Here is a 25908-nt window from a genome sequence, read left to right as displayed (position 1 = left end):
TTTTTTTTTTTCTCTATTGGAGTTGGGTCAGAGTTTTGGGTGCTGAGAACAAAATTGGGCCTATTAGTTGTAGAATTAAAGGCTTTGTTAAGCTTTCCTGCATTGGGAGGATTTCCTGTTTACATCCATCTCAGCATATAAATCTATCCTTTCATTGCAAGGATCTAAAATTCAGAATTGGCAGCAAGATGGGCCTCCAGAAACTGGATGAAATTTGCCCAAATCAGCCACATCAAGGAGAAATAGGATTGGAGAGAGAGAAGAAGAAGGGGGGAAGGGGGGGGGGTGTTATAGATTTCCTTGGATTCCGTGTTTTTTTCTGAAGCCTTTGGTTCAAGAATTTGGTAGATTCAGACGGAACGGTAATTTTCCTCCTCTTCCTGTGTTTTTTTATTGTGATCAAAGGAAAGAGATAATTGCCAATAGACGAGACTTGTATGCATTTTGACTGATTCAGTTTTCCTATTTGAATCGGAATTGGAATCTGCCTCCATGGATTGTTATTTGAATCGGGCGATTCTGCTGATTCGATTCTGATTTTGAAGTCCATGCTTCATCGCCTTGCTTTAGGTGTGAAGATGCGAAAAATATCACGGCCTTTAAATCTATCAAACACTTTCTCTATGCAAGTTTACGTGCTTCAGTAAGTATCAATCATGCCAGCTCCATTTGCTTAGTGTTGTTTCCTTTTAGTTTCAGGGGAATGCACCAAGGAAAATATTTTGGCCTTTTGAGCCAGAATTTGTGATTCACTTTAATGTCTGGCTCCATTAAAATGTTGAACCGTATTTTGCATTGTGGAAGGAAATGATATAAAAAATTAGAAGTGAAAAACATTTATTGTCCCATATGACTTTTAGGGAAAAAAGAAGCCCACAATGCTAGTGTGCAGATCCCTGTGCACATCCTCTGACATCCCACCCATGGACTCCACACTCTCTCCTTATTAAATCCTACCCCTACTAGATGATTCGACCACCCACCCCACATTGGTGTGAAACTGCACTTTGGTGTCATAGCAATCCCTCTCCCTAACTTTTAATATGGCAACTTTGTAATTTGTTCACCCACCATTGGTGCATTAGTCGCATAGTGAACTGATGAACCGGAGTTAATGCAGGCCAAGTACATGGTTTCATCATGTTAGACAGAGTCCAGATGACAGAGGACTTACCATTGCAATTAACTATTGTACGGAAACCAGTCTTTTCCTCTTTTTCTTTTAATTTTTATTTTGCATCCCGTCCTTGGGTTTATTGAAAGTTTTGATGCTGAGAAATGTATCATTCTGATAGGGTATGATATGCAGTTTGATATCAAGTATGCGTACTTCAACTTCTTGCAATCAATTCATTGTCCATCATCCTTTTTCTTACTGGAGGAGCCAAGGACTGGGGAAGATTCTAACATTATACCGACAAATTCTGCTGCTGATGCTGCACATCAGGACCTTAGTTGCAGGTTTTTATCAGAAACTAACCACGACATTCCTTTGGCTACAGAAAGCGAACCTGATGCTTCAGAAAAAAAATTGCAATTTTGTCTGAAGTAGCAGATGCTAAAGAAGATTTGGGCTGACTATGATTATAATGTGGAGTTGGTTTGCGAAGTGATTTGCATGGCTACAGGTCTTTCATAGCAGATTTAGATTTGCTGGGAATATGTGTTGGATTTGGGAAAGAAAGTTGTGACTATTTTGCTTGAGTGATAAAAAACAGTAAGTGCGCCAGCCAGTTTGATTGTATTGTTTCAATAGCTAGTAACATGATGCAACAGAGATTGCAGGAGTGGCCGTGGGAGGCGTTCTTTATCTTATTGACATTAGAGACTCTTTTGACTTGGAAGGGGTTTAAGTCACTGAAGACAGACAGATGTTCTATTAACGTGGTTCGTCAGTTAGCCAAATGGGCTAGGAAAACAGTATTTTGAATGATGTATATTATACTTTACCTCCCTTTATTTACTAATGAAGTTTTTAGTTTCATTATAAAAAAGTTCTCAAAATTGGATGCCCTCATATGAAAACTTACAGTTTTGGGGGCAGGTTATGATTCCACAACCACTTCCAAACCAAAGAGTCTCCTATTGAGGATGCCCTATTGTCTCTTGTATGTTTCAAGCTAACTAATGACAAAGAAGTTTCTATTCTTTAATGGCTTAAAAAAACAATAGTTTATTGTTGAGCAGTTTACAGGCGACTTTTAACTTCCTCAGCACCTCTCTTTGTGGGAAGAGTTGATACCGAGTATTCGATCTCGCCACATTTTAGACTGATATGTAAGTAGCATAGAGGATAGATAAATTAGGGACAGAGGAAGAAATAAGATATAAATAAGAAAATAAAATAGAAAAATGGATAGAAAAGTCATTTTACTAACTAAGCATGGGGTCTCGGTAAATTGGGAGGTAGGCAGCCTAGGAAGCCATGACCTCCTCAAGTAGAGAATACATAGGAACAAATTGTCATTTCAGGTCTACTTTTCATTTAAATAATCGCTATTAAATAAGAATACTAGTGGTTTTAACTCCCTTCATCCACATACAACACTTCTTACATAAACTATAATTCCTCGAAACTATCCAATAACTGTTGAGAAGGTATCTTTAAAATCATAAAATAAGTTTGATTGGTTGCATTGGCTGCCAGAATGGTGGTAATCCATTCGTCTAATTTGTATTTTGTATTTTGTATTTTGGAGAGTAGAGAGTCTTATCTTCTAGCTTGAGTTCCGACAATTGACAGGTATCGTCTCCGGCTTATGATGTTTGAACTTTTTAACAAAAGCACCCGCCCGTGCCCAACCCAGAGCCGCAAAGCCAGAAATTGGATGCGGACGGACCATCAATGCTTCCAGGGTGCGAGTGGAACCAAAGATGCTGCTGAGTTGGGCTTGGAATAGCTAGGCCTCTTACCGACTCTTCCAGTTGGGAATTGGGAATTGGGGTTTGGGATTTAGGATTTGGCATCTTCCAGTGGGAACAGTACTGTGCTCCATCAATCCACAAATACCATAAGTACCCTCTCCTCTTTAGTGTGAGGCTGATACGCGGCGTACGCCAAAGTCCAAACAACGAACCCAGAAGTTGAACGTTGAACCCCTTCCTCCTAGAGTCATAGGCCTCTATCGTATGCAAGACACTGCAAACCATATGTGGTAGTCAGACAGTCGAGCCTTCCATTTCAAATTCAAACCCAGTTGTTGTTCGATCTTAACCGCACTCGAGCTCTGTTACGGTCATGGAGTGGGTTCAGGATACAGATGACTCTTAAAAGATCCATCAAAATTCAAAACCAATCACATTGAGGAGCTGTGCATTATAATTGTTTGATGAAATGCCAATATGATTACGACCATGAATTTCCTTTCTTTGGCAGTGACTATTATCATTTTTCGGGGTTTTCTTGCACAAACTAGGTAACACTACTGCAGGCAATCCGATATAAGTCAGATTAAAAAAGACATGGATTCGCTACTTGCAGCATCCTACCATAAATCTACTACAGCCCAACTGCAAATTTTCCGATTCAAACCGTTTACCAAACCTGAATTTTCGAGGAATTCTTTGTCTCTCTTTAAGATTGGAGCCACTATTCGATCGGGTCAGCCCCATTCCCATAGGAAGCCACCCAAGAATCTCAGATATCCGCGGCGCCCAAAGCTTCCACCAGACCCCGTCGTCAATAAATTCATAAAGAAGAGAACTTCTGGAGCAGACCCACCTCAAAGGCACCCGAATTGTGAGAGACCTGAATCGTCTGATAATGATGATGCCGCTGAAGAGTATGATACTGCTGCCACTGTTGATGATGATCCTGTGTGGAGCTCAGACGAGATTGAGGCAATTTCATCTCTTTTCCAAGGAAGAATAGCTCAAAAACCCGGGAGTTTGTACAGGGAGAGGCCTCTCCCGCTCCCACTTCGTTGCAAACTCGGACCATTGAGACTTCCTACATCTAAGAAACATGTGAGAATGATTTCTCCACTCTCATCTCGACTTTCCTTGTCTAAGCAAGCATACAAGAACCCTGATTTCCTACTGGGTCTAGCTAGAGAAATTAGGAGGCTTCCTTCAGATAAAGATGCATCTGAAATCCTTAATAAGTGGGTTCAGTTCCTCCGAAAGGGATCCCTGTCCTTAACAATACGGGAATTGGGTCATATGGGTCTTCCACAGAGAGCTCTGCAGACCTTCTGCTGGGCTCAAAAACAATCTCATCTCTTCCCGGATGACCGCATCCTTGCTTCAACCATTGAGATTTTAGCAAGGGCCCATGGACTGAAAATGCCTTTTGACTTGGAGAAGTTTATGAGTTCAGCCAGTCGGACTGTAATTGAGGCAATGGCAAGGGGTTTTATAAGAGGAGGCAATTTGAATCTAGCTAGGAAGCTTCTCTTGGTTGCCAAGGATAATAAAAGAACACTAGACCCAAGCATCCATGCAAAGCTGATACTAGAGCTTGGGAAGAACCCAGACAAATATAATCTTGTTTTGGCTTTGCTAGATGAGCTTGCAAACATAGATGATCTGCAACTGGAGCAGCAGGATTGTACAGCAGTTATGAAGGTCTGTATTAGACTCAAGAAATTTGATATTGTTGAGAGTCTCTTTAACTGGTACAGGGAATCTGGACGTGACCTGAGTGTGGTCATGTACACTACTATGATCCATAGCCGCCACTCTGAGAAGAAATACAGGGAGGCACTTGCACTCGTCTGGGAAATGGAGGGATCAAATTGTCTCTTTGATCTTCCAGCTTATCGTGTTGTCATAAAACTGTTTGTCTATTTGAATGATCTCTCAAGGGCTGTAAGATATTTCTCACGACTCAAGGATGCAGGTTTCAGTCCAACGTATGATATATACCGGAATTTGATCAAGATATATGCAGTTTCAGGGAGGTTGGCGAAGTGTAAGGAGCTCTGCAAAGAGACAGAGATGGCAGGATTCAAGTTGGATAAGCAGATGGAGTCTCTTTTCTTGGTGCTGGGAAGAAAAGTTGGTTCAGTTACTTAAGAATGCCAGTTTGGCTGTTCAGGTGATCAAACATGTCTTTTCATATTGGTTTGTTTCAATAAATAGAGTATCTCTTATTGAGTGTGAATTTCTATTATTCACCAACTGATGCCGCTTAATAGTTCCACCCCTCTTGTCTCTTTTTTGTTATGAGTAATAGCTCCACCCCGCTTAATACAAATAACAGAAAAGAGACAGTAAGAGGGGTGGAGCTATTACTCATACCATCTGAGTCCTGAAACAAACGACTACTTAATTAAATAAAGACATGAACATGTTTGTGAGTGTAAGAACCATAGGATCCTTCAATTGACAGAGGCCTTGCTAATTTGGTGGATAAGACCATGAGTAAAGATGACAGGCACATTGGAAGGTTCTCCCAATCAGGTCCTGTTCCGTTGATTTCCATCTAAAGTTCATTTATTGGTTGTGGTCTTATGCATACTGTTAGAATTGATATTATGTCTTGTCTCCTATGAATTAGTGAGATTCATCACATCAATCACCTCAGTCATGTTATACCATATGGTTCATCGGTTCACCCTCTGCTTTGTTTAATGTTCTCTGGACTATAAGCTGGGTTTCTATATGGTGACATGATTGTGTGAACCAGGGCCTTTTGTCTGCCACTGCAATGAAGTCTCCACCTGTTTCAAACTATTCTTTCCTGTAAATTTCCCCTTTTGTTAATGAAGCCTGACCGTTTGGTCCAATTGTTTTGAGTGAGCTGCTTAGCAATTCATTCTAGAATAGGCATGACCTTGAGTTCCAAACAATCAACACCTAACAACGTGTAGTCTAAGGACTGTCTAACCCAAATCTATCCATTACCAAGAAAAATAATATGGAAGACAGGAAGTTTTTGCAAACCAATACATCACATTTCAATTATGGCAATTGATCTGTTGCTTTTGATAATCCATTTTATAGAAAGATGATAAGCTCATGGGTTTTCTATCTTTTTGGCCGTGTTTTAGGCTTTTATATGGTCTTTGTCATTTTGAGATTTTGCCTGATATTGCATAGTTCTGATGTTTCCATTTAGTGCTATTCCAACCTAATGCAAGCTTGGTAAAAAAATTGTCTTATTTTGCTAGTATTTGGTTGTAGGTTTTTGTTTCAAGTGTTTTATTTGTGTGGGGCCTAATTTAAGGCCCAAGTTTTCGGTTTATAGAGGGTTAACAAAATTAGTGTCTTAATTGTTTGAGTTAGATTAGGATACTCATTAGCTCCATAGAATTCTATTTTGAGTCTACTTAATTAAGTTAATATAAGAGAGCGATTAGGATCCATTTTATGAGTTGATTTTAGTGCTCAAGTCCATAAGGTTACTTTGTTGTTATTTAATTCTGCTATAATTTGTTTGAAGTTTGTGAAGTTCACTCAAACATTACTTATATAAGGGGATGTAACCCCCAGTCAAGTTACGCAGTTGAATAGAATTTTATTTGTGAAGTGTGAGTTATGAGTTCCTCTCCCCTACCCCTATCCCTACCCCTCTCTTCTCTTTTTTAAATGTTACTGTTCATGGATATTGTTCACCATCCCAAAACAACCTTCCTATGTTTTCTCTTTCTCGCCATTGCAGCCTGCTGGAATAGCAAAACGGCAAGCTTTTCAGCCCTTGATTCGACAAAAAATCTCTGTGAAACAAGGCTTGTGTTGTGCCATTCATAATCATAGCCCTAATATCTAAATAGAGGTCTAGTTGGCGCCGACATAACTGGTTTCTTGCTTACCAAGCCATTCCTGAAAGCTTCTCCAGTTCTATTATTATTCTTGACCTCACTTATTTATAATGGAGAAAAAGGAATATTCTAGAATATTACAAGACCATAACCCTATTGGACTTTAGGACTTGTTTGGTGGGACTCTAGAATACATATAAACCCCATTTGATGCAATTTCTTCACCAAACTAGGCTTGTTTTATTAGGAATAAGCTTAGGGTTGGGTTGTATATGTGTTGGGCCTTCAGTCCATGTGGTTTGGAGTATATTGGGCTACTTTTATGGGTCTAAACTAGGGGATCTAAGGTTGCATACGGGATTCAATGATTTGTTTCCTTTTTCTTTAGTTTCCTTTTTAGATGGGGTTATTTAGTTTCTAATTTTCAGTCTTAAATTAGTTTCTAATTTTCAGTCACAAGACTTTCTATTTTGTAAGTTTCTATTTTCAGATTTAGTAACTAGTTGAGTTTCTAATTTTTAGTTTCCTATTTCAGTTTTTGGAAACTAAAGTTAGTTTCTATTTTATGTAACCCCTATCACTATTATAAATAAAGCTATGGCTCCTTTAATGAGCCACGATTTTTACAAACTACATGGCTGCTGCTGCTGTTTTCTCTGCGAGAGAACTTCCTTGTGTTTGATCAAGGTATTGGGTTGGTGTTCGATCCGACGACTCTTTGCAGCGAGAAGTCCAAGAGGTTCATCTTCAAGTGTTCTTTTTCTTCTTCAAGTTTTCTTCTTCTTATTCTACAAGGCCCTTTGATTCAGAATTTCTGAGTTGTTGAAATCGATTGCAAGCGTCATATTCTGTTATCTCGGTTTTTACCACCATACTGTGCTTGATTTATTTGGGTAATTTTGGTTGTTCTTTGGTTTACAAGATCCTGTTGTTTGGGTCTAGTTTGGCTTGTCAAACCTATCCCTACATTAAGTGGTATCAGAGCATGGCTGAGAACAACACCCCCACCTTAGCTTCTATTATGGAGTTGATACAGAATATGAGAGTTGAACTAAAGGCTGAATTGAAGGCTGAATTGGATGCCAGGTTGTTGAATGAAGAGACCCCACCCCAACAGCCTACTGGCAGTTCACGTACCACACCCGAAGTGGACACTCCAATGAATGTGGTTACTCAGTTGACTAACAGGAGAGCAAACCCTAATCTGAGAGCACCACAGAGGGTTCCGGTAGCACAACCTACTTTTGAAGAGCATGTAAGAGGATATTTTGAGACTGAGCGTCCCGTGCAACAAAGGTATTCTGGAGATTCACAGAAGGTCAAGCTCGATCTGAAGGAGTTTGATGGGAGATATGACCCCCAATTGTTCTATGATTGGGTAGTGGCACTAGACGACTATTTTGACTATTATGAGTTACCTGAAGAACGGAAGATGAAACTAGCTCGTGCTAAGCTAGTTGGGGCTGCTCGTGAGTGGTGGAGGACCTATGAGCTAGAATTGGAAGACCGTGGTAGAGAACCTACTAGTTGGGAAGAGATGAAGCTTGAGTTATCAGATAAATACTTGCCACGCAACTTCAGAGCTCGCATACAAGACCAGCTGAACTCTCTTCGTCAAGGGTCTATGACTGTTGCCGAGTACATGAACAAGTTTGACGCACTTTATTCTCGTACAGGCATAAGGGAGAATGAAAGGCAACTATTATCTCGGTTTCGACTGGGATTGCGAGTTGAAATCAACAGGGGTATCGGAGTTGTTGAAGTGCACTCAGTGAGGGATTGTTTTGACAAGGCCCTACGAGCAGAGGAGCTTCTAGCACAGCCAGTTAGAAGGTTTAGTTTCCAAGTTGGGGAGGTAAAGAAGAATTTTCCAGCCACTAAACCTAGTAGCTCAACACCTCCAAAATCCACTTTTCCTCCACGAGCTGATCATAAAGGAAAGGCACCCATGACAGGTAGTAATAAGGTACAGTGTTTCCATTGTCAAGAGATAGGACATTTTGCTAAGTCTTGTCCGCATAAGCAGAGGGTTAATGCAGTAGCTGAGGTTGAAAACTCCAATGAGGAGGATGAGTCAGCTCTTTATCCCTACCCCTTAGATGATGATGATGATGGTGGATATGACTATGATATAAAAAACACTAATGAGGATGATACCCAGAGAATAAATATTGTTACTCGCATATTGGTGGCTGAAACCAAAGGAGAGGATTGGCGACGTAACTGCATATTCTATAGCCGTATGAAGTCAGGTGAGCATACTTGTCAGATTATCATTGATAGTGGCAGTTATGTCAACGTTGTTTCTGAAGCCTTTGTGAAGAAAGCAACCTTGAAAGCTGACCCACATCCTCAGCCTTATAAGGTATCCTTGCTGAATGGTAATACCTTAGAGGTGAATAAGAGGTGCTCAGTTCCTTTGAAACTTTACCGATATGAAGAGAAAGTTTGGTGTGATGTGATCCCAATGAAACTCACAGATGTATTGCTTGGTCGTCCCTGGATGTATGACAATGATGCCATGGTTGGAAGGAAGAAGAATCTGTGTACTTTCATGTGGAAGGGAGTTCCTACAACTTTCTATCCGGTAAATGTGCCGGCTGAAATACGGCGGAAGAGATCATTAAGGTCAAATCAGAAGGGCATTGACAATGAGAAGAAGGTATTAGCTCTGCCCACAAAGGAGTTGCTAACTATTTCCCATAAACAGTTCTTACGCACAAGTCATGAGACTGGAATGGTTATGGCACTTGTTACTAGGGAAGTCACCCCCCAACCTGAGGTAACGTATAGTGCACCTATTAGAGAGCTCCTGTCTGATTTTTCTGACTTAGTCCCTGATGATCTCCCAAATGAGTTGCCTCCCATGAGAGACATACAGCTTGCCATTGACTTGGTACCTGGTTCGGTTTTACCCAACCTTCCTGCTTACAGACTTAGTCCTACTGAGCACGCCGAGCTGAAACGGCAAGTGGATGGGTTACTACAGAAGGGCTTCATTGAGGAGAGCTTAAGTCCTTGTGCAGTACCAGCTTTACTCACGCCAAAGAATGATGGTTCTTGGCGTATGTGTGTGGACAGCCGTGCTATCAACAAGATAACAGTCAAGTATAGGTTTCCTATACCACGACTAGATGATATGTTGGATATGTTGTCCGGGGCAAAGGTCTTTTCCAAGCTAGATCTGAGGAGTGGCTATCATCAGATTCGCATCCGTTCTGGGGATGAGTGGAAGACCGCCTTTAAGACCAAGGATGGCTTATATGAGTGGAAAGTCATGCCGTTCGGTCTGACAAATGCACCTAGTACTTTTATGAGGGTGATGACACAGGTCCTTCGTCCCTTCATTGGTCGCTTTTTGGTTGTTTATTTTGATGACATACTGGTATACAGTAAGAACCAAGAAGAGCATAAGGATCACTTGAGGCAAGTCTTGAGAGTACTCCGTGCTGAGAAGTTATACATTAATCTCAAGAAGTGTTCCTTCATGCTACCCAAGGTTGTATTCCTTGGATTTATAGTGTCATCAAAGGGGGTTGAAGCTGATCCAGAGAAGATCAAGAGCATCACTGATTGGCCCACACCTAAGACTCTAACAGAAGTCCGTAGCTTCCATGGGTTGGCTTCCTTCTATAGGAGATTTATCCGGAACTTCAGTGCAGTAATGGCACCCATCACTGAATGTATGAAGTCGAGTAAAGGGAAGTTTGAATGGACAGCTGCAGCGACCAAAGCCTTCGCTCTTGTGAAGAGGAAGATGACCGAGGCACCCATCCTACGCCTACCAGATTTTGACAAAGTATTTGAGATAGCTACAGATGCTTCACATGTTGGGCTAGGAGGAGTGATAATGCAAGGAGGACACCCCATCGCTTTTTATAGCGAAAAATTGAATGAGGCCAAGAAGCGCTATTCGACTTATGATCTGGAGTTCTATGCAGTCGTCCAAGTGCTACGCCATTGGAGGCACTACCTCATTGGTAAGGAGTTCATTTTGTACACTGATCATGAGGCCTTGAAGCACCTTCACTCACAGAAATCGATTAGCCATAGACATGCCAAATGGGTAGCCTACTTGCAGGAGTTTGTATTTGCTATAAAGTACAAGGCGGGAAAAGAGAATACAGTGGCTGATGCACTTAGCCGGAAAGTGCTCACACTTAACACATTTTCAGCACATGTTATTAACATAGATCAGATACGAGGTGAGTATACATCTGATTCTGATTTCAGCACTGTCTTTATGGAGTTACAACAAGGTGGGCAGCACTTAAAGTACTCTATTCATGACGGGTACTTGTTCTTTGGCACGCGGCTTTGTATCCCAAACTCTTCCCTACGTCATCACATCATACGAGAGTTACATAGAGGAAGATTAGGGGGACATTTTGGGAAAGATAAGACTCTTGCACAGGTGACTGATCGATATTATTGGCCATGCATTGCAAAGGATGTCGTTCATGTGATCAAGAGATGCCGTGTATGTCAGTTAGCAAAAGGGGGAAAGCAGAACACAGGTTTATACTCTCCACTACCTGTTCCTCATGCACCGTGGCTTGATGTTAGCATGGATTTTGTTCTTGGACTAACCCCTACTAGAGAACGATATGATTCCATTATGGTGGTTGTGGATCGTTTCTCTAAGATGGCTCATTTTATACCTTGTCGTAAGACTTTTGATGCTTATCAGGTTGCAAAGCTCTTCTTCAAGGAAGTAGTACGACTACATGGGCTGCCAACTAGTATTGTGTCTGACCGTGATGTTAAGTTCATGAGTTATTTTTGGAAGACATTGTGGTTGAAGACAAATACAAAGCTGAACTTTTCAACTGCATTTCATCCACAGACAGACGGACAGACAGAGGTGGTGAACCGTAGTTTGGGAAACTTGTTGAGGTGTTTGGTTCGAGACTATGAGAAGACATGGCCTTCTATTCTTGACATTGCAGAATTTGCCTACAACAGCTCAGTGAATAGGACAACAGGTCGTACTCCTTTTGAGATCTTGCTTGGAGTCCAACCTAAGCGGCCTATTGACCTTATGTCACTCCCACCCCAGGCTCGAGTTAGTATTGAAGCTGATGAGTTCTTACGTCATATCACTGAGGTGCATGCCAACGTCCGACGACGTATTGCCTTGAACAATGAGGTGTATAAGGCTTCTGTTGATCGTCATCGGCGTTATGTGGAGTTCAAACCCGGGNCGTCGTACTCCTTTTGAGATCTTGCTTGGAGTCCAACCTAAGCGGCCTATTGACCTTATGTCACTCCCACCCCAGGCTCGAGTTAGTATTGAAGCTGATGAGTTCTTACGTCATATCACTGAGGTGCATGCCAACGTCCGACGACGTATTGCCTTGAACAATGAGGTGTATAAGGCTTCTGCTAATCGTCATCGGCGTTATGTGGAGTTCAAACCCGGGGACATGGTGATGATTCGAGTAAATCCTGAACGGTTTCAGACAGGTGTCAATACCAAGCTACATCCACGAAAGATGGGTCCCTACAAGGTGCTGAAACGTATAGGACCTAATGCTTATGTGCTTGAGTTGCCTGATGACATGACCATAAGCAACGTGTTTAATGTGGCTGATCTTCACCTTTATGTTGGGCATCATTCAAATGATGGAGACTCGGAACAAATGCTGAGGTTGCCTCAACTGAAGCCACCCACTTCTGAAGTTATTGAAGACGTCTTGGATGATAATTACAAGACCTCCCGCCGTGGCACCGGTTATCACACTTTTCTTGTCAAGTGGAAAGGCCGTCCCCGTAGTGACTGTACTTGGATTCATGCTGATGATTTCAAGAGACTTGATCCCGACTTGTATGAGCGTTACATGTCCCTTATCCATTCGTCGGAGTCGAATGTTTCCAAGCCGGGGAGAGTTGATGCAGATTCTTCACCAAACTAGGCTTGTTTTATTAGGAATAAGCTTAGGGTTGGGTTGTATACGTGTTGGGCCTTCAGTCCATGTGGTTTGGAGTATATTGGGCTACTTTTATGGGTCTAAACTAGGGGTTCTAAGGTTGTATACGGGATTCAATGATTTGTTTCCTTTTTCTTTAGTTTCCTTTTTAGATGGGGTTATTTAGTTTCTAATTTTCAGTCTTAAATTAGTTTCTAATTTTCAGTCACAAGACTTTCTATTTTGTAAGTTTCTATTTTCAGATTTAGTAACTAGTTGAGTTTCTAATTTTTAGTTTCCTATTTCAGTTTTTGGAAACTAAAGTTAGTTTCTATTTCATGTAACCCCTATCACTATTATAAATAAAGCTATGGCTCTTTTAATGAGCCACGATTTTTACAAACTACATGGCTGCTGCTGCTGTTCTCTCTACAAGAGAATTTCCTTGTGTCTGATCAAGGTATTGGGTTTGGTGTTTGATCCAAACGACTCTTTGCGGCGAGAAGTCCAGGGGGTTTTCTTCAAGTTTCTTATCCTCTTTCAAATTTATATTCAAGGAGTACTGCTGTCTAACACTGCTATACGGACCAGGTATTTAAAAGTCTAATTCTGCCCAGAATCTCCTTAGTTTTTCACAATCGGTTCCCTGTGACCTGAAGTACTTCCAGCCCTTGGTTTGAGCTGTAATTTTGATTGAATTATCCACCCATCAAGGGCCTCCTTCGATCCAAATATCAGGTCATTCTGACCTGTGGTTCATGAGATACAAGAAATCTCCACTTTCTTGTCCTGTAGTGCTATCGGTTCTGGGTTCTGATTTCAGACCTGAAACAGAGTTCAATTAGTTGGAGTTGCTTGTTGTTGATTATCTGAAGACTGATTATGTTTGTTGAATGATATTTGGACTTAGTTCTGTTTCCTAGCTATCCTATCTAGATAGCTATATTCTGATCTTAGAATCCCTGATTTCTGGACTCGACAGACTTGATTCCTAGTTCTGGTTTTAATCAGATTTGACCTGTGCCACTGTTATGCCTTCACCATTGGTTGTTCTTTGGTTTAAAAGTTCTTGCAGATTGAGACTTGGTTAGACCCTTACCCTAGTCTACATTAGACTGGAGAATCAAAATTTTGCATTGCTATTTACCCAAAAAAATTTGCAATGCTGAAAATATAAATACTGCAAGGAGTTGAATATTTGAAGTGGGAAAAAAAAAAATTACCAACAAGGAAATTAGGAAGGCTGAGATCAGTCAAGTGTTTAACCCAATTCAGGATAAAATCCAAGAAAGCATAGTTCCCAAAGGTTACAATGATGACATTGTCTATCGCTCTGTCACTCACGAGCTCTTTTGTTAGTCGAAAGGTCTTCAGAGGTGGCATTTTTGAGCCACGGGGTGGTACCTCCCATATAGGCTTCATCCTTTCAGGCTTCGATGCAGATAATGATGGTACTTCGCCCCTTGTCACAGGTTCAGAATTCAGAGCATGATCCACTTGAGTAGAATCTACATTTGAAGAAGGGTTCACAATGAGATGACCAAATTGCAGGCAGTCATAAGCAAGGAGCAAACATAAACAGTTCACAGGAAATGCCACAGCCACCACAGAATAGATTTTATGCCAACTGCAGGTGGAAATTATAGTCGACAGATTATCATGATTCCATCCAGACAATAAATAGGAAAAGTATAAGTTTTTTTTACACATAATCTCATTATGTGTATAATTATTTCATCACTTGGACTAAGAGATCAATAGCAGTAAGAAAGGAACTATTACCAAACAAACACACTCATTGACGAAGCAAAAAAGCCATCCAAGTTCTTGTACTGATCCCATCAAGAAAAGACCTCGGAAAGAGCCATTAGGTGTTTAACTATTAATTTTGTACAGACAAAATCCCATCGCTTGTTTAAGTATGTCATCACTTGGTCGGGCATGTCAAGAGAAGCGGAGCTATTACCAAAGAAACACCAACTGATTGATGAAGCAAAAAAAAAAACCATCTCAATGGTTACAGAAGTTAAATTAGGTCAAAGAAATCAAGTTTTCCTTCCAAGATTGTCATAGACCTAACCTGGATGAATGATACACCAACATAAGAGAAACTCTTATAAGTCAAAACAAGGCACCAAAAGAAAGGCCAGTGAATTACACTTTCTAACTGACTTCAACTTTCAAAAGAGTTAACGAAAATGTGATCTGTTCATACCAAGATAAAACTCGAAAAAAAAAAAATTTCACGGGTGAAGGGGGGTGTAAAAAAGTAAAGGCTTTTCTCCAAGCATTAAAAATGCTCTAACAGACATCTTCTAATCATTGTACCAAATTATATCAGAAGAACAATTTGGAGCATGTTCTCTTTTTTATTATTATTATTATTATTATTTATAAAAAAAAAAAAAAAAAAAAAGTTATTAAGTGGGCTAGGGGCGAAAAATGATCAAGAGTGATTCAAAAATTCCCTTTTTGCAAAATCTCCAAAACAATTTCTTCCACGTTTGTGTTTTATTTTATACTTGATTTCACAATTCATTGCAAATTCACAACCATGAGCTGTAGAAGTCTCTCCCCCTCCATTGTCTATTTGAATCTGGAAACTCATTAAACTCCTCCAGTTCCAAATCGAAGTAGTTTTGTTTCGTTTAATGTTTCTAAAATTAAACCCATAATAACAATAAATTGAATTGACGATAAACCTTTAATGATTGAGCTAATAATAATACTGAAAAAGGAAGTAAATTTCATTCCAAAAACAGAAATGTAGGATTACTTACCCTGAGTGATCGGGTAAGCGGGAGAAAACAACGTGGTCGGATCGACCGTTTTCCCGCCGTAAAGAGCAGAGAACACATAGACTGAGGAGCAGATGATACCGATTAGAACAGTCGCGTATATCGTCAAGAACAGTGGCTTCGAGTTACTGATGTCTTGGAACGGATTCCAAGCCATTGATGGAGAATTTCGGTTCCAGATCTCCCAATTTTTATCTTCCTCAAAATTTGCCAAATTCAAACAGAAATTAAACTCGAAAATTTCAAACTGCAACGCGAAGAATGCATGCTCCTCAACTCTCTACAAGAATGAATAGGTTTTAACTTTCGAAGATGATAGATTTTAGTTTCTCACAGTGCCGCCCGGCGAGGTCAACCACCTTGACTGCCTCTAATTCAACAAGAAAAATCCTTACCAAAAAAAAATAATAAAACAAGAAAAATTAAAAATAAAACAGAACAAAAAAGTTGACAGTGAAATGAAGCTGTTGATTGCAAGGGAAATTACCCCCTATATGTATAAAATCTTTATCATATTTAAAAATAATATATTTTAAATATAATTTTTAAGGGAAAAAAAACACTACCTAAACACATGCTAAGGTGTAGGTCAATAGAAGGTTGCGAGAGAACATTTTTAGCTTATGATGGGCAGGGGCAAGGTAACACGATCTTTCTGTACCTTGTTGTGTCTGGGCATTTCTTGTGCTAGCAATATAGCGTTTTTTTACCCCAAATTTTATTTTATATTTTTTTTTGATAAAATTTTATTTTACATTTTATAATAAGAGAGTTTATATACAAAATTAAGTGAAATTTAATAATTATTAGTAATTATTAAAATAATTATATAGAATAATAATTACAAAAATTATTTTTTAACTTTAGAAATTTCATCTCCCCTCCTTTTAACTTTACTTGCAACCGAATGGAGTCTAGAAGCGTGGAAAACTCCACTACCGTTCACTACTCAAAAATATAAACTGTCCAATCAGTTATATGTGGCAAATGGTAATCATGTAAGAGTGTTGATTGAATTTACGAGTCAAAACAAGTATGGTCAATAAAAAACTACATTAGCTTTATATAGTAGTCCAGGATACAATATATTAGACATCACCACTCTCCAACTATTCGGATTCTTTGTTTATTTTTTTTTATTATTATTATTTTTTTTTTTTTGGGGGATAAATCCGACCATCGAATTCAAAACCACAGGTAGTATTGGCGATGCACATGGACTGCGACTTTCTTGGGTTGGGGGGTGTTTGTTTTAAAATATCTTGATATTATGACAAGTGGATAGGGTGTTCAAGAGCTTGAGCTTAACATGAGCCTGAGCTTAATGCATAATCATATGTTCGTATGTTGGTCCACTGAAGATTCAAGTACCCAAAACACCCTCCGACATTGCCATTGCCACAGAAGAAGATTTCATAGATCGCGGACAACCTACCCTACATAAATAGAAATGAGAAAAAATATGCTACATTGTCATGCCCCCCCCAATCCCCTCTCACATGATGCTATGAAAATGATGAGTTCATATTCTCTGTAGCGAGTGACGAGGTGTAGAGAGTATTGAACGATTAAAGGCAGGCACACATCTTAATGGACTCCCAATACCCAATGCTCACTGTATCAATACAGCGGCTACAGACGATTTTTATATGAAAATGACACCCTCGCCCCTTGGGTGAATAACCATACATGCTCCTCCATTAACCCAGGTGATGATGTGAAGGACCCATGACCAAGTAGCGTTTTTCATACCAATTAGAAAATAAAAGAGAGAGAGAGAGAGAGAGAGAGAGAGAGAGATGAATCCTAGGGATATCGAAGAGCATACAAATTAAGAAAAATCCTAGAATAACTTAAAATCATTGAATGCAAAATGCACACAAAGTAACATAACATAAAGGTTTTTTTTAATAGTACATGCATATATATATGTACATACATGAACCAAATGCGCCAAAATACATGCAATATCTACGATTGTGGAAAATATAAGTATAACCTAATTAATGCATGAAATTAGATAAAATCAAAGTAAACATAAAAAATCCATAATAAGTTCGAGGACCAACGGGCCTTAGTGGACCTCCTTCCCCTGGTGGAATGAGTGGTTCGTGTCCAACGGTCTTTATTGACTGGGACTTGCTATCTAGATTAGGGTCTAGAAACCATCACTAACTGAAATTGAAATGATTCAATTCGAACTGTCTAAACACATGTTAGGGTTCATGTCAAATTGCGGTTTGAAAAACGTGTTAGGCATCTCGGTCCACCCGATAATAGACTTCAACCCTAGGTAAATATTTGCATTATTGAATGAGTTGCCTAGGTTTATATACACATGCATCAATATCACAAGAGCATTGAAAAGAAAGCATGGCCAAATGGAATAGAAAAGTAGATTAAATCCACATACTCATAAAGGTGGCAACTTGTATTGAAAACCAAAAATCGAAACCAATACCAAATCGTACCAAATTAATTCAATATAATATCGGTATGGGATATGACTTAAAAAACACACCGTACAATATCAAAATCGTAACAAATATTGATACCATACTGCATACCAATACTAAATACCAAACCAAACAAATTTGGTATGTTATTTGTATGAGGTTCCTATACCGAATCACTATTTGGCACGGTATCAATATGGGGTATATATGCCTTGTAATGTACTTATACCGTACTAAATACCGATATTGTGCCAAATTGATACCCTTACATACCAGTATCTAGCTGCTCTACATGGTTAGTATACTGAATGTAAGAGTAAGCATGCTAAAAAGTTGAGAAATCAATACAAAACAAGCCCTAACATTTACCTTGTAACACAAGTGACATTGTAGATTGGTATTATTCTGGATATGCCAAAATCATTTTATCGATCTAATGTCTCGTTCGATCTAAGAAGGACCTTGTGTTAGAATTGAGAAATTCTATGGCTCGAATCTTTACTATTCTCTTATTTATCACATGTGTCTATTATTTAGGCAGAATCTCGTCACCTATTGTGACTAAGAAATGGAAGAAAGGGCGTTTAGTGGGGATATTCGTTATACCACAATTTTGAATCTAAAGAGAAATTTCAAGAAATGCCAGATCTATTCACTCTATCAATAATCGAGCCAGATTTGGTGTATCATGAGGGATTTTCTTTTTCTATTGATTCCTACAGATTGGATTAAAAAAAAAAAATGGATGAAACTCCACTAACAATACATCCTTCTCCCTCGAAAGGAGATTTTAGTAAATTATAAAATTTAACACTGGGGCTAAGAGTCAAGTTGGTAATTTTTCTTACATCTCCCCACCACCCTCTAGGCACCAGGAGCCTAGGTATCATGAGAATGGGGATCATTCCATACAGCATGTGCATACAAGCAAAATAAGAAAGTGAATAGAATACTTAATTGAAAGAAAAAAAAAATCCAAAGAAGCAAATATACCGGAAAAAAAAGAATAAGGAATTGACTATGAGAAGATAGTCGGTAGACAATGAAACAAAATTTAAAATCATAGAAAAGCTGAAAGAAAAACATATACGGAACGATTCATGAAGATCGATAAGCATGCACGACAAACACTATAAAATACACGTTTTAGGCATACCTGAATCCATGGTTGAAGAATAAGAACTCCTTAATGTCTTCTTGTATGCTCCTTGTACAACACGATCAATGTTGGTCTGGTCTACCCTCTTTCCCTTTTGCTTTTGATCGTTAGCCTCACTTAATGGGTCAGTGATAACTATATATAGGGGTGAGGGTAGGGACCAACCCTGCAATAAAATTAGGGTTTCCTCCCCATTAAGGAAATAATACCTTAGGTCCACATATAGTAATAAATATTTCATACCATTAAGGTGTGCTAATAGAATCCAATATCTCCATAGAGATCACTTACCAATAATATTGGATTCTTTCTGCTTACTCCATCTTTAGTCAACACCACTAAATCGGTTTTGGAAACAAATCTTTGACTATGCTAGCCCACCTAATAGGAAATCTTACAAAAGCAAGTTAGTTAGTTTTAATCATCAATTGTGAAAGAAAAAAAAATTGCAAGAACTAGAAAAATGTCTTTGGATGGTTTGCATTGTGAGATTCCATGGAGCGAAATCTCAGGTTTTAAACAGGCTAGCAAGAAAATACATTGACTAAAAATATCAAATTAAATCTCAAAAATTATAAAATTATATAGTAGGTATATCATGACCTAATATACAAATTTTAAGAAGAAAAAATATCATAAAATTATACACAAAAAATCATGTAACGGATTGCACTTCACTACTGCCTTGCTGAGGACAGCAGTGAGTTATGCTCAGTAAATGTATGATAACTGAATGTAAAAAACTCGAAATGCAAAACTCTAAAATGGGGACGAAAGAAGACTTACCCTTCTACAAATTTTGTGAAGGGTATTCTATGGTTGGAAGGGTATGGGCTCAAGTGTTATTAGTGCAAGCTAGAACTAATGTAAAGTACATCAGAGCAACTACTCATGATTCTAGTGCGCAGATCTCGACGGATTGAACTATGCGCGATTGTTGAACTGTGTGTGTGAGATCTCCAAAACCTGGGAGGGGTCATGTATTTATAATTGGTAACTTCTTGATCAATCAAGATAAGTGAAGAATGCTTCCAAGTGTGAGGTGATCTCTTTCCTTCTTGGAGAGAGAGAGATCATGTGTCTATTATGAAAAGTGTATATTTTCAAGAAGTGTAGACAAATAATCACATTTGTTACATGGTTTTTCTAGAGTCTTTTAGGTGTCCTAGATGTCTTAGTATGTGTCTAGGTTCATGCTCTAGGCGGCAAGTACGAGATCAGAACGAGATAGACCTATAGATTTATCAAATCCCTACAAAATTGTAAAACCCGACACAATTTGTTCTCTGGCTGATATAATTGGTATTTGGCTTATGTCAATCTGATGGAAATGGCATCAGCTAGAGTGCATCCAACGTCGACCTAAGTCAGTAAAAAAAAAGGTTCGAGTTGACTCAGTGAGTTTGGTTCAATTGGGTTTATTACTCAATTGAGGATCGGTCTATGGTTTGTTGGGTGGTTTTGGTAAATTCTAAGTGTGTCAAAACCATTTTTCATTTTGGATAATTAATTAACTATCCTATGCTAGTATGAAAGTTAAAATATATTGCTTAGGCCTAAGAAAAGATCTTGACCGTAAATACTGGATTAATCTGTGTCTCAGGTTTTCCAGCCCATCATTGTTTAACCCTTCTAGGGGCGACAAAATGTGGTGTCTATACTAATGCCTTAACCTACTAACATTTTCAAATGAGTGTGTAAAGGTGAGTCCCAAACACCAAAATATATACCTTTTCTGGTCATGTATGAAGGTGTGAGTCTCCCACATCAAATTGAAGAAATTATTGCACTTTAGTTCATTCTTTTTCACATTTTTACCATATCTTTAATTACTCATTTTTTTTTAAAATCTATATATATATATATATATCATGTGTGGTAGTTAACTACCTTTTCCTTCCTTGTCTTATCATTAAGCTTGAAAGGATTGATACCTACAAATAGACACTTATAACTTTGCTTCTTTGATACCTATTTTTTATTGGGTCCATAATAGTTAGCCTTATGAAAACAATAGTATCTGATATATCCCCTTTATCCGCAACAACAACAACACTATATATATATATATATATATATATGGAGAATGTTTATGCATATTATTAGCATGTCCAATGGTACCTTTTGTAAGGACCCAGCACATGTGATAATTTATATAATAGAAAACTGCTATTTGGTATGCTTAGTTTTATCATTAATCTACATTGCTCTCTCAGAAAATATGATTTTGTTTATAAGAAATTAAATTGCTCCTAAATTATATATATATATATATATATATATATTTTATGAATTTGACTAATCAAATGAACTCAGAGCTGAGTTGTATGGGTAAAGTTATGTTCCGGTGAAATTTATTTTAAGGTTTTCAAATGTTGTTAAAAAACATCTCAATGAAAATAAATTTATGAACATCAAAACAAAAGATTTTTTTACTGTACTTTTGGTTTTCAAAAATGTTTTACCATAATAGGATTTATGAGATTTTCAGATTTTGACGAAATCCCTAATATTTTAAAGTTAAAAACTGCCCCTATAGCCAAAAATCCAATTTTTGTTTTTGAATTAGGGTTTAACTTTTAATCTTTTTGGAATTTTATTATTAAACTATTTTTATTGGATTCAAATAGGGATTATTTTCTTATTTTATGAATAACATCTTAAGTAAATTAAATAAAAAATATAAAAGCATTTACTATAAAAAAAAATACTAAATAAGGGAAATTTTTGAAATAATTATGGAACTAAAGAGTATTTGAATATATGGGGGCATTTTGACATTTGCAAAACTCACAAGATAATTATCTCATTCTATTTGACTAGAGGGAGGGAAAAACGAAACCCTTATTCCCATTTTCTTCTTCCTTCTTCATCTTCTCCTTACTATTTTGAATCCCTACCCACAACCCTTTTGAAGCACAAAAGAGATCTCTTGTTCCTTTGCTGTGGGAAAGGCTATTTTTCGTTCTTTCTCTTTATCTTTGATTCAGGAATCAACTATGTACAATTCCAAAATCGATTTGAAATGGGGGGGGGGGGGGTGCTCAATTGTGAGTTGTTTTTCATGCTGTGAATTCTAACTAAAAATCTTGAAAGTTTTTTTTTATGAATGCAAGTATCTAATATACATCCCATATATGGGGGTGCTCAATTGTGAGTTGTTTTTCATGCTGTGAATTCTAACTAAAAATCTTGAAAGTTTTTTTTTATGAATGCAAGTATCTAATATACATCCCATATATGTGTTTGTGAAAGTTATATACTAAAACTAGTTTTCAAAAATTGATGTTTTCCTTTATGATTTCATAATTCTGAAAATTTATTATGTATACCTTAAAATATTAAGAATTGCTTTAAAATCTCATATTCTTGTAAATTTGTTATTTATACTTTGGAATCTTAGGGCATGCTTGGTCTCATACTCTGTTGGTGCATGTGTCGTTTTGGACGTAATTTTATTGAGAGACTTTATGTGGAACAATTATCCTAGTAGAATAATTGTTTGGTTACCTTGATTCTGTGATTTGATTCTTCCTGAAAAAATGTTTGATTACCATGAGTCTATCAGTTGGATTCATTTTGAATCTATCTAAATAACTGTTTGGTCCTCATATTTCCCTCAAGTTGTCCAATCTAAATTTAAAAACTATGTAGGAGATGTCTACTATAGGGTTTTCGTGCAATAATATTTTTCAAATTCCCTTCAATGCATGATGGTTTCTACCGGACCAATAGTAGTTATGTCACTTTTTAGACACTAAAGGAAGAAAGATTAATTACTTGGGCACCCTCTGTATTATGATCATATTGCTTGACACCTCAAAAGTTTGAAAATTTTACTTTAAGCCCCATGAAACTTGACGGTGTTAGTTTGTTGTTAGTGGTTGAATGAAAAGACCATTTTACCCTTATGAGTTATTCAACTTAAAAACCCCATTTCAATTTAAGTAGTGGATGAAGGGAATCTCCGTTAACCCATCTTCCATCTCAAGATCCTTCAACCAATTTGACAGCAAGAGCTGCCACCCCAACGCCACTGCCACTCTCTTTACAGATGGATGGGATGAGAGTTGAAATGGATAAATTTTTTGGGGATTCCTTCCAACATTGGTGAAGCAATTCCCGCTGCAATCATACGTTGACCCTCACCCCTCCCCCGACTTCTATCTTCGTCGTTGGGTCTACCCTTCGCAGGTTACTGCATCGTCCCATGCTTCATTCCTTTGCAAAAAAACAAGAGAAAAATGTAGCTACTTTTCCCCTTTGATGACCATTCCATATAGTAGAGAAGAAATTGATTCGGACAATGGGAAAGTATATCACAAACATCCATTATATCATTCAATCCTTGAATAAAACAAAAACAATCCGATTATTGCTGGATTCTCTATTTCGATTTTGAAATCATTACATTCAGGATCAATCTATCAGATCTCAGGCTTTTTTTTTTTAGTAAGAAATTCAAACTAATCACATAACCGCACTTTATTTCTTAACTTGACTCTCTTGAGTAATTTTATCTAACACATTCGAAAGAACTAATTCTCGAGCAAATTCCATATTATCAAATTATAACTCTTCTAAAAGTGGGTTGAAAGAAGGAGAAGGATTTTGGCCTTCACCTCCACATTCATCTCCATCTCACCGTTGTACCAAACCCTAATTTGCAAACCGGTTTCAGCAAGGGTTTGTGGGAGGATTGGGATTTTTTCAGTTAAGGGGTAAAATGGTTTATTCACTATCCTTATAGAGTAATTTGGGCATTTAAGATTTTCCCCAACCATGACGCCATCACTAAACGATGACAAACTAAGGAGTAGGGGATAGTTGTAATAAATCCAAACTGTAAGGGGTGTCCAAGTAATTAACTCAAGAAAGAATTTAATTTGGAGGACTACTAAAATCTCAATAGAAATAAATGAAAATGAGGTCTAGAAGATATTCAAGGTTGTCTTTTGGACTTCGCACCCTCTTTCTCTCTCGAAAGCTAGACCACAGTGATTACGGTGCATACTCAACAAGATCCGTCCACTCAAGACAAAGCTCAATCAACATGATAGATTCAACCATGTTGAAGACTCAACTTTTTTTGAAGACTTAACTCTTTCGTTATCTTCAAAGAACACTCTCTTTAGAAAGACTCCAATCACTTTCCATTCTCTTAGAACATTCATCTTTTTGAAGACTGTACGCTTCCATTTGCTTGGAAGACTCAACCACTTAGAGGATTTCATCTCTCCTCCTTGTAGAAACACAACCCTAAAACGATGCAGAAGATAATGAAAAAACAAAACAAATAATGCACACAAATTTTACGAGGTTCGGCAAGGTTTCCTACGTCCCCGGTGAGATGAGATTCTGCTTCACTATCAATGGAGAATAGGGTTACAGCGCTCGTCCTCACACCTCTCAGTATTGCTTGCATTACAGAGAAAGAAACCCTTGCTACAAATATATAGCGAAAAAACCTTAATCCGAAAAGTACACAATTGCCCTCAAATAAAAAATTCGAATTGGGGGCGCACCCCCTGCTATGCAAGGGGGCCTCCTGCCCCCCTTGCAATCCCCACGGCCCGCTAACCGGCTAGCGGGACCGGCGTCCTGCCTGTCTAGGTGCTGCACTAGTACTCCCTGGATTAAACTGTGACGGAATACAAAACATCATACACCAACACTCCTCTCTCTTGGAAAACTCCGTTCTTTTGGAGACTTCACTTACTTTGAAAGACTCCACTTACTTGGAGATATCACCTCTTCCACTCACTCTTTCTTCTTTCATGGTGCAGAAAATCATAAATCAAAATGTTTACCAATTCATGACACTTTCAAACAAGCGCTTTGACCCAACCAGCCTAACACCAATAAATGCTCCACTTTCTCCATTAACTTATCTAGACCATTGAATCAAACTTCCAACCGATTAGATAAAAGCTACCAAACCATCAATGGGGGTTTTCACCCGATTCCAACTTGATTTGGCTGATCCATATCAATATTGTTTTCAGTATCAGATTCAACATCCGATTATCAAATCCATCTAATGGATCAAGCCCACCTGAATTTAAGCAAGGTAGGTAGGGCCTATTATGCACATATATGTATTTAGGTTTAAGCCCATCTTGCCATGTCATCCATACATTTACTCACGTAACCTTTCTTATTTTGGTCCATATGATGAACCACATGTCCAGCCCCAGAACTCCCCCTTCTCGTCTTCTTCTTCTTCTTCTTCTTCTGTTTTTTTCGACAAATTGAAAAAGATGCTCTGTGATAGTGATCATTTTGTGCTAAAAGTTAAGTTGTTTGGCGTAGACTAATCCTGCCCAGATGCAACACCATAATATTGCTTGGACCCAAGATGGCCCAAGGCCAGAGAAAAGCCCATGATAATGAGACCAAGCCCAACCCACCTAAAACACTTTAGCCTTGGCTTGTATTTTGGTTGGCATATGCCTAATAAAATAATGTAGCATTCAGTAGAAGTTAAGAACACATACACATCTATGTCAAGTGAATGTATAAAAGCAGTTAGCTCATGACTTTATTAATAAGTAAGTTTTTATTGATTGAGAAAAAATGTCGAATAATGTTTCCTTGAATGGCCGGTAAAAGATGTTTATAAAGAAAGGATGAGTTTTATAATTTCCATAGCCTTGGATATCGTTGGATCATGTTGTATTTTTAATGAATATTATGGAGGCATATATGCAGGCCATTCTTAATTAGGTTCTATAAGACTCTAAGCAACACTTTCAGATTAGCTAATATAAGAAGGTCAAGATCGTACTCAAGATGGATCAATAATTAACACGTGGGTATCACAGTCTCCATCATATTTCAGAATGGTTGGTTATCATACATCATTGCAAGTATTAATGAGGC

At 38.2% G+C, this 25908-nt stretch overlaps 3 protein-coding genes across 3 annotated transcripts; 2 read left to right on the top strand and 1 right to left on the bottom strand.

Moving 5' to 3' along the window:
- Positions 1–570: 570 nt before the first annotated feature.
- Positions 571–2148, top strand: LOC122067912 (the record flags this gene model as incomplete). The annotated part of the gene is given in 3 exon segments (XM_042631753.1): positions 571–643; positions 1121–1191; positions 1296–2148. Coding segments are annotated over 3 exon segments (401 nt in total), but the record flags the coding sequence as incomplete, so codon positions are not given.
- A 444-nt stretch (positions 2149–2592) lies between these two features.
- On the top strand, positions 2593–5104 carry LOC122067911 (pentatricopeptide repeat-containing protein At2g01860). Its single transcript, XM_042631752.1, has one exon. The coding sequence runs from the start codon at positions 3463–3465 to the stop codon at positions 5014–5016; it is 1554 nt and encodes a 517-aa protein (XP_042487686.1). The 5' UTR covers positions 2593–3462; the 3' UTR covers positions 5017–5104.
- An 8619-nt stretch (positions 5105–13723) lies between these two features.
- On the bottom strand, positions 13724–15890 carry LOC122067910 (arabinosyltransferase XEG113-like). The gene is made up of 3 exons (XM_042631751.1): positions 15394–15890; positions 13837–14121; positions 13724–13752 (listed from the first exon to the last, which is right to left on the bottom strand). The coding sequence occupies exons 1-3, from the start codon at positions 15566–15568 to the stop codon at positions 13724–13726; spliced, it is 489 nt and encodes a 162-aa protein (XP_042487685.1). The 5' UTR covers positions 15569–15890.
- Between the last annotated feature and the right edge of the window lie 10018 nt (positions 15891–25908).

The sequence above is a fragment of the Macadamia integrifolia genome, unplaced genomic scaffold (genome assembly GCF_013358625.1).
Source record: "Macadamia integrifolia cultivar HAES 741 unplaced genomic scaffold, SCU_Mint_v3 scaffold3223, whole genome shotgun sequence".
Taxonomy (NCBI): Eukaryota; Viridiplantae; Streptophyta; class Magnoliopsida; order Proteales; family Proteaceae; genus Macadamia; species Macadamia integrifolia.
This window is presented reverse-complemented; position numbering and strand designations above follow the sequence as displayed.

Coding starts and splice junctions, on each gene's coding strand:
- LOC122067911 (XM_042631752.1), top strand. CDS start 3,463: ATGGATTCGCTACTTGCAGCATCCTACCATAAATCTACTACAGCCCAA.
- LOC122067910 (XM_042631751.1), bottom strand. CDS start 15,568: ATGGCTTGGAATCCGTTCCAAGACATCAGTAACTCGAAGCCACTGTTC. Junction 14,122..15,393: donor CGCTTACCCGATCACTCAGG/GTAAGTAATCCT, acceptor CTTCAAATGTAG/ATTCTACTCAAGTGGATCAT. Junction 13,753..13,836: donor CCTTCCTAATTTCCTTGTTG/GTAATTTTTTTT, acceptor TTGGGTAAATAG/CAATGCAAAATTTTGATTCT.